Source organism: Stegastes partitus, unplaced genomic scaffold (genome assembly GCF_000690725.1).
Source record: "Stegastes partitus isolate 25-593 unplaced genomic scaffold, Stegastes_partitus-1.0.2 Scaffold1390, whole genome shotgun sequence".
In the NCBI taxonomy this organism is placed as follows: domain Eukaryota; kingdom Metazoa; phylum Chordata; class Actinopteri; family Pomacentridae; genus Stegastes; species Stegastes partitus.
Window position 1 is genome coordinate 111,580 of NW_007579121.1, and position 9,239 is coordinate 120,818.

A 9,239-nucleotide genomic window follows, 5' to 3' on the forward strand; every position below is an offset into this window, starting at 1 on the left:
GTAAAAGTCACAGCTGTTACATGCTTTCAGTGCTACGGAGTGTTACGTTTGTTCTTCTGTTTTGTTTTACTTACTGAATTAGTGATGAATTGCCCTCGTAAATTAATCATACATCCGTTATTGCCTAATTTCACACATGATCCGCGATGATGAAGACACAGAAAAATATTTAAAAATCTGTTTAAAAAAGTTTACAATTTTTCGAGAATTGCCCTCGCAGCGGAACCTTCCGCTTTATGTTTTCCACCCGGACCGCAGCAGCAGGAGCACCAGTGTACAAAATGTAAACAAACGCGGGAAGCTCGAGCTCGAACAACTTTATTAGAGAAGTGTGCAGCATCTTAGTATGAGCCATGGCGGACGTTTTAAACATGGTTTTTAGGACTTTTATGTCTCAAACGGGTCTCAGGAAGCAGCCGCCGGTCAGTCCTCCGCCTCCGGCCGCCGGCAGCAGCCTCCTGCTCGGGGACCGGAGCCTCAGCCGCTCCGTGCTGCTGCTGGCGGCCGTGACAGCGGCCTCGGAGCTCGGCATGAGAGTGATGTTCTTCACGCAGACGCAGATCCAGAGTCTCCCGGTGTCTCTGCAGAGATGTTTCCCCAACCTGAGTCCAGAGAGCCTGAAGGTACAGGTCTCGTTATCAGTCGCTTTAAAGCTGAAACTAATGAAAAACATCGAATTAGCTGCGAATTAACATGTTACTGATGCTTCATACAGCTGAGAAGTTGAAGCACTTTTGAAAACATAATTTTGTGAAATATTCTGTCCCATTCCAACAGTTTATAGCTGAAGGTTGTCGTGTTGTTTTATTAACTATTCAGACACATTTACAATTGCATACATGAGTTATAGTTCAAAAAATAATTGGCTTTTTTTAATCATTTGGTAGCCAGGATATAAGAAAACATAATAATAATAATGAGAAATTAATTCATTCTTTATTCACATGTAACTGTAGAATAGATGGTTTATTCTCCTTCATTAATGATTATTAAGATTATCAACATTCACAACTATAACAAGACATATCGCTCTTTTTTTCTCTCAAGTTGTTTACGAGACAAAACTAAAGCCAGTAACCCAGAAGGTAAATTAACAACAGCAAGGCCAATATACGTCTGGTCTGGTGCGGTTTGGATATCGTCCAGGGGGCCTGACAAGTCCAGTGTGGGCCCTTAGGGAAGATCCTTAATGCTCATCAAGTCTACCTCAGATATGAGTGGAATACCGGCCCAGATGTCTCCTGGGTTAACAGCGTCCACATCAGGTGTTTGGGCAATCAGGGCAGCCTGGTTGGGCTACTGGAGCAAGACATTCATGGAACAGCTGGAATGCTTGGAGAGCTCCTCACAATGCATGGAGGGTTTCACCTCCAAGTCCAGCCTCCTGAGACTGGACACAAAGCAGGAGGAGGGAGGCCGAGGACCAATGAGCGTCAGATCCAGGATGAAAAAAGATCCAGGGATACATCAGGAAGATGGTCACCTGTGATGACCTGCTACGTCAATACCTCAGGCAGCAGAATAATGAAGAGGAGGAAGAAGGAAAAGCTCCTGCATGGCTGCATGTACCACCAACAGATAGAAGACGTGGCTGATATCAAGAAAACTTACCAGTGGCTGGAAAAAGCTGCTCTGACAGACAGCACAGAGAAGTGGTACATAAGTAACACTGACTTGACTTGAATTTATTTTCTGGCAGTTGACTAACTGATTCTTGGGCTAGTTGGTGAATTAATATGATACCATGTCAGAGTTTTTAATCACAGTGTGTCCGATGAAATCACATTAAACAGAAAACAGTTCAGCAGCAGCTGTAGTTGAATCGTTCATAAAGCTTCTGTGGGTGTGTCAAAACAGTTCAAGATATATCAGCTGCTAATCTAATCAGCTGTTTTTGTAAATTTTCCAATCTGGTATCAACTTCTCTGATATAAAAACGCACCACCTCTGTATTTAACCGTTCTATTGGATAATAAGTGTGTCCTTTGTGGTTCCTTCACTGAGCTCCAGTGACGTGATGAGCAGCTGCCTTGACTCACTCGGCTTTTTTCTCTCATTTGCTTTTTTCTTCTCCAAGAAAATCAAGTTCTCCTACCCCCGGACACTGGACGAGCTCCTCCAGCAGGTGGCCAGTCTTCATGAGTCCACCAACATGCCTCCCACACCCCCGTCTCTCATCATAGTGGACCGACTGGAGGGCTTCCTGTGCGGCGCTGGAGGCAGCAGCAGCAGCCACAGTGGGTCTCACCCAGCAGAGCTGTCCAGTGCTGCACACCTGTCGGCGCTGCTGTGCGACACTGCTGCCTTTCTCACGCAAGTCCTGGAGCAACGAGGGTCGAGCTCGGGCCCCTGCCGCCTCATCGCCTCTTTTCTGTCAGAAGCGGACACTGGGCGGGCCAGCAGGGATCCGTCTGGCGCGGATCCCATCCTCAGCGTCCTCGACCGCTACTTCCAGGTACGCTGCACTCTGGACCGAGACGAAGGCTACGAAGCCACGGCAGCTGGAGTGCAGGAGGTGTGGCACATTTATCTTTCCGGGAGAGGAATGGCAGAGGCCTCGTTCGCCAAAGACAGTGAGGACAAGCCGGGTGTAGCCCAGGAGTGGCAGCTCTTCGTTTTTCCTGATGGTTTGATGGAGTTTAAGTTGGTTTAAGTTGCCTCAAAGACTTTAACAGAAGGCGATGAAGGAAAGCAGCCAGGACTCCTGTGTTGCAAAACTGTGAGATAAAACCAAACTTTTACAGATTCTTATTGCTTTCTTTGTGATACAGAAGACTGTAATCTGCTCTTCAGCCTCTCAGATGTCAGTTTAAAGGTTTGTCAAACCCATGAATCGACTGACACTAAGAAATCTGATTGTCCTAAACTCAACATTTCTGACTCAGGACCATTTAACACACAACAACGTCTCCTTGTGTCCGCCCTCAAAGGGAAAACAAGTAAACAAAAAGCCTGAGAAATACACTGTGCATTAAAATAAACATATTTTGTATATTATATTTATGTTTTATTCCCTTAAACATCATATGTGAAACATTAGAGTTCAGTGGCTGATATCACAGTTAAAGTAATTTACAAATGTCCAGATAACAAAGATAAGTTTTCTGCAAACAAAAGACATGAAAAGACATTTTACTCTATTTTTAAGTCTATATTTTTTCTGTATTTAAGTATGAGGAAAGACACAATATCAGACTTTATCTTAAAATATATATTTCTTAGTAAGAAAAAAAAAAGCTATTGTGAAAAAGAAAAATACAAGACAGCCAGTTGGTTGTCAGTGTCGAGTGATAAACCTTTGTCTCCCTGCTTTGTCACACTATATTACAACTTTTTCTATCAAAAACAGAAATGAACAATCTTTACAAATGTACTTACATACTTTCAGTACCAATTTATTTACAAGATATTTTTCCCTCAAAGCAAACAAGCATAAAAAAGGTACGGAAATTCGTTGAGTTCATGAATTTAAATGCGTTGAATCGTGCTCTGTAGATGTTAAAAAACTAGAGTCACCAGAGAACAAATATTACCTTCAAACTATCCTGCAGCGCCTACAGTAGTCGTTATTTGATCCACCCCAGAATTGTGTGTTTGGGAAATGACGACAGCTTACTGGTCTATGATTAAACATTAAAAAACAAGACTTTATATATACAAATACAGTGAGTTTCAGATTTGGATATGACACTGATGTAATGACTACGGAGGGGAAGTGAAATTTGAGAGTGTTTTAAATGGTAATAGTTGTTATCATCAACAAATCCAATGAGAACACAAACAACCAACAGTTAGTTCTTCTGACTATGAAGACTTTCAACCATAAGCCCACTGATGTTGTTGACAAAGGAGTGTCAAATATATAGTTGATTTTTTTTAAAAGACATGAAGCACTGTAGTTTTTAGTGAATATTATTAAAACATAAGTCAGTAGTACGTTTGCTGGGGTCTATTTTTTGTTGCAAATTGATACAGATTTGGTGCTCGACTGAAAATGCATCACTTTGATCCAGACTAAAGAATCTCAAAAGAACTTTTTGAAGCAAAATCAGTTAAATTTTTGACTTGTTTAGTACTGTAGCTGTACGACCAGATACCTTCAAACTGATGACATCCTCATTAGATCAGCTGTAACTTGGGTTTAGCGCCAATAACCAAGTGTTAGTGTACATATACTTGTGGATTAATCGTAGCAACTGGACTTGCTTGAGTTCCTTGAAGACGTTTCAGCTCTCATGCAAGAGGCTTCATCAGTTCTGACTGACTAGTTTGGAGTTCCAGATACTTATACCCTTAAAGAGCCATCCTTTAGGACTTGTATCCTTAAGGAGCCACCCATAAGCGTATGCCACCAAGGAATAACTACCAACTAGTCAGTCAGAACTGATGAAGCTTCTTGGATGAGAGGTGGAACGTCTTCAAGGAACTCAAGCAAGTCCAGTTGCTATGATTAATCTACCAGAATAACCACGACCTGGAGGACTGAGAATCTTCACCGACATCTAGCATGTTAGCATGCTAACGTAGCTACATCAATACTGCTAGCAGAGCTGTATGCTTTTATTCTTGTCGGACAAAAATAGAAGCGTATGCCACCGAGGAAGAAGCTACGAATCGACTACTCTCAGCGGTGGAATGTAACTCAGTACATTTACTGAAGTACTGTACTTGAGTATTTCTATTTGCTGCTACTTTCTACTTCTTCTCTTCTGTATTTTGCTTTTTTCACCATACAACATTTATTTGACAACTTACACTACTTTGGTGATTCATATTATTAACTTGAAAGACAAATCAACTAATAAAATGTTCTTGTTAATATAGATTAAGCTACTCAGAAGTATGTACAGTAATTACAATGAGTCACACAGAAGATAAACACATTATTGCATCAACAGTTATAATCCAGCGATATGTTATATTATTCTGAAATGGGCCATACAGACTTTCATGTATATTTCTGATCTGTTAAAGTATATTTTTAGCAATTTCGCATTTAAGTAAGGGCTTGAATGCAGGACTTTTACACTCTAGTATTGCAAATTTTTATTATTATTATTTTTTAAACAGAAGATTCCTCGACCACAGCAGGCTTTGGATACACTGGTGCTTAAAAAGATCAAATCATTGTTGGTTTGTTGGTTGAATGAGATTTGTTGACAATAACAAAAATCTAAAATATCACCAGCCACAAACTAGAGGAACAGCAACAGAGCGTTTTTGTTAACAGTCTTCATTTCAGGGTGTCTGACCTCGTAGCCATTCTGTCATTTAAACTTAAAATACACTTCGATCAAATATGAATACATCACTGTGGAAACACAACTTGTATTGTAAATTCCTGATGGGGTTTGCAAGGTACGATATCAACGCATCGGCATGCAAACCTTTGCAGTATTTGGTGTAAATCCCAGCTGCCATTTCGGTGTCGTGGTAGTGTCCTGTACAGATCAGATACATCCAGTGGATCCTTTAGCTTTCACTTTGGTACCTGTCAGCTCCTTGGCTCCTTTCTTAACAGTTGATGAAGGCCTACGCCGCCTTGGGTGAATATCCAGATAGCCTTCACGGAGCCTGCTTTTAGAGTCAGTCCATCTACAGCCCGTCCAGCTCAGCCCTCATCGTGGACAGGGTACTGCCTCGACAGGAAAGGTCTTCTGTGAGCTGGGATCTCATTCTTGTACTCGTTGGCGTAGATAACCACCTTCCCGATGTCGTCGGCTCTGCTCATGGGGCTGTAATCCATAGAGACCCCAGAGTCTGCCACCGCCATGTAGGTGTACAAAGGGCCTTTTGCCGTCCAGGCCTGGTTTGGGTACTCAAAGCTGGACTGTGACGAAAGGCGACCCGAGCCGGAGCTCTGCTGCACGGAGCCCAGGTCAGAGTGAGACTCGCACAACACCGTCTTTCTGGACGCAAACAGCACCTCGAGGGGTACGGCTTCCTCGAAGGTGTCATCCAGGAGGCCGTCTTCACCCTGGTTGTTGGTGCTGAGGGTGACGTAGGCGTCCTGAGACTCCAGCAGGGACAACTGGGAGCGGGGGACCTGGTGCTGGTGGTGCGCCCGTAAGCGCTCCATCAGCCAGTGGTCATGTGGCGTGGGTCTCCACCCATCTGTCGGAGCTGAGTCGCCCCTTTCCAACGGCTCTCTCTCATCTAACTCTGTCTTCACGTCCTCCTTTCTCACAGCGCTCAAAGCTCTGGAGGCCTTGGGTGGCAGAGGAGGGGAGGCCATTGAGGGACAAAGGCTGAGTTCTGAGAGGACCTCCAGAGGAGAGGGGCATTCTTCTGAGTAGATTAGAGCTGGAGTCAACCACAAGCCTCCATTGGTCTGCCCCAACCACTCCTGTAAGAAACACGAGGGAAGGTTATGAAAGCTTTGTCGTTAGCACGGTTGTGTTAGCATTTAAAGCTGCCATGTGCTCAACTAAAGCCCCACAGAGGAGGTTCTTACCCGAAAGTCCCCACCATAAACGGTAAAAAGCCCTTGGAATTTGCTGTCAGGAGTTGGAATAGTCGGCCAAATCTTCTTAATGAGAAACCTGAAATGGGAACAGAAGCTGAAAATGTCGTTCTGGATTTCCTTCTAGTAGTACAACATTGTTCGGTGGCTCAAAAAACAAGCCGCTGACCTGTGATGAGACAGGAGCATAGTAAGGCACAGCAGAATGAAGATGAAGGAGATGATGAGGGTCAGGGACATGATGAGCGGGTCAAGTTCTGGAGGACGCAGACAGTTTAGTGTTAACACGCTTACGAAGAGATTTCCATGCTGCTGGAAACATGTGGCTCATTTTCTACCTGACGGCAGGGTCTCCATGAACACCGGGTCACTCCAGGCGCTCCAGTACCCGTTGTAGCTCATCCCGTCCAGCTTCACCCGGACCTGCACCTTGTACTTTGTACCCGACTGCAGACCTCTCAGGATCAGTTCTGAGGAGGCTCGTGCCACCTCCACCTGCAAAACAGCCCTTAACTCATCAGTGCAAGTCCATGTGTCGCCCTACCAGACCAACCTTCTACTCAACCTTTATCGGTACTTAAATAACCCCATACCTGCCCAACGTGGCGGTCCACGGGAGCGTAGATGACCTCGTACATCATGCTGTCCTCCATGTACTTCAGCGGAGGAGGCACCCAGCCGACACTCAGCTGGCCCTGCTGACCGGTGCTGCTCACCGTCACATTTCCAGGAGGATCCAGAAGAACTGCCGTACAGACAGATGAAGGGGTGACGGTTAGGGAGGATTTGGAGGGAAACTTGTTGCCCCTACAAAGAGTCTTTTAAACTGTGGTAACCTGCTCCTACAACTGTGGAGATACCCGATTGATTCTAGCATTATTCCAGCCTACGACAAGTGAATCTGTTGCATGTTTGGGGCTGCAGAAACAAACCGAAAAATTCATATAGCAAACTTTTTCGCAACTTTAGTAGAAACACATTACGGCTGGAACTAACAATTATTCCCGTTGTCAATGCATTTCTCAAAGAATTGATTAATGTTTTTGTCTATAAAATGTCAGAAAAGGATGACACACGTCTGTCAGTGCTGGATGCCAACATATATCTTGTTTGTCCACAACCCAAAGAAGTTCAGTTGAGGGGGGAGGGGCCATAACAACTGTCACAGTGGAGGGAAGAAGCCTGAAAATATTTACATTGAAATAGCTGGAATCAGAGAATTTAGATGTTTTTTTCTTTGAAAGCTACTTAAAACAGATTAATTGATTATCAAAATAGTTGGCAGCTAATTTAACACTTGACAACGAATCAAGAAATCTTTGCAGCTTTAATGCACAGCACCATTAGTGTTCACTGGAGTTGTGTCTATTTGATGAATGTAAATTGTGTATTAAAGCTCCTTTTGCTTTGTTTTGCTTTCCACAAACTCCTGACAACTGACTGCATGCTGGTCAGAGTTGGACAAGTTGCATAAAGCTGTTTTTTAAACATTAAAACAGTTTGCTGCTGAGGCCGAAAACAACCCTGAAACATCAAACTTATAAACCGTAAAACCAAAACAAAGAGCTGAAAGACGCTGTGATGCTTCTGATGTGGACCAGAGTCGTCTAATTAACGTAAGAACAAATTGGAAATCTAGATGCAGTGAACAGAAATGTAATTCAGGACCTAAAATACACTGAAGGCAGTTTGCAGCCGGATCACTTACAGACAAGCTCGATGAAAAGGCTGCGGTTGTGGATCAGCATTTCCTCCCGATGAACTTGGATGTCCATCTGGACGAACATCTGGGTTCGGTTCAGGTGGCAGACGAAGAGCCTCTTCCCGCCTGCTGCAGGGACGATCCTGAGCGGACACCTGCTGCTGTTTTCATTCCTGCTTGGGACAGACGAGGACAGAAACACTGAGGGTGCAGGACGTTGCTGTTCTTATTCCATCTACACACTAGTTTGTCTATTTTTTAACATTAGGCACCTAAAAAATTCTGGGAAAAAAGTGCTTCAAGCCTTAAAGTAGTTCTCCACCCATCCTGTCTACTGATGAATGTGACTCACTGGTAGTTGTAGGTGAAGGAGTACTGATCCAAAGAACCGGCTCTCTCCTCATCTTCCTCCCAGAAACACGTGAAGTCCTTCCTGCCTCCAGCAAAGCACTTGGGGTTTTCTGGCTCCTCTTGCAGCAGCTTGGAGGCTGAGGAGGGGGAACGTGGACATCATGACCACTCTAAAGCATTCAGCCAAACTGGAAGAAACAGTCAAATACTGCAAAGTGCCCAGGAAAGGAGCATCCTACCTTTCTTTTCGAAATCTCGCGCGCCTTGGACCATGGAAGCTGTTTGCGCGGCGCAGAATATCACAAGCAGTGCCAACAGTCGGCTCAGGTGATCACATGTCATCCTTCTGTCGTGTCCGTGAACAGAAAGACTCGGGGCCTCTGATGTCCACCTGCATCCCTGGAGAACAACCTGCCACTAACGCGTCCGCCGCAGCTCTTTCTGGGGGGTAAAGCTTGTTTTTGGTTTTTTAGATAGCCCGGCGTGGATGGCGCAACCGCGGGTAAGCGCCTGCTCAGGAGCGATAAGGTGTGCGTAAGGTCGAGCTGTTTACTTTGTCCCCAAGTGAGCGACGAAGAGGTGGGGCAACAACGTCCTACAGAACTTTTTTTTTACTCGCTTGGTGATGTGTGGAGGATCACGAGGTCATTGATATTTACGGCTTGTTTACGGTGGCTGAGAAAGTGAGCCATTTGGACGTGCGTAAAAGCGCGCACATGATGC

At 44.5% G+C, this 9,239-nt stretch overlaps 2 protein-coding genes across 2 annotated transcripts; one reads left to right on the forward strand and one right to left on the reverse strand.

Moving 5' to 3' along the window:
• The first annotated feature begins 284 nt into the window (after positions 1-284).
• swsap1 (SWIM-type zinc finger 7 associated protein 1) lies at positions 285-4,035 on the forward strand. The gene is made up of 2 exons (XM_008299192.1): positions 285-623; positions 2,078-4,035. Exons 1-2 carry the CDS (start codon positions 354-356, stop codon positions 2,651-2,653), a joined length of 846 nt encoding a protein of 281 aa, XP_008297414.1. The 5' UTR covers positions 285-353; the 3' UTR covers positions 2,654-4,035.
• A 692-nt stretch (positions 4,036-4,727) lies between these two features.
• epor (erythropoietin receptor) lies at positions 4,728-8,974 on the reverse strand. The gene is made up of 8 exons (XM_008299193.1): positions 8,756-8,974; positions 8,518-8,653; positions 8,172-8,338; positions 7,057-7,208; positions 6,802-6,958; positions 6,633-6,720; positions 6,455-6,542; positions 4,728-6,346 (listed from the first exon to the last, which is right to left on the reverse strand). Exons 1-8 carry the CDS (start codon positions 8,856-8,858, stop codon positions 5,612-5,614), a joined length of 1,626 nt encoding a protein of 541 aa, XP_008297415.1. The 5' UTR covers positions 8,859-8,974; the 3' UTR covers positions 4,728-5,611.
• Positions 8,975-9,239: the final 265 nt, after the last annotated feature.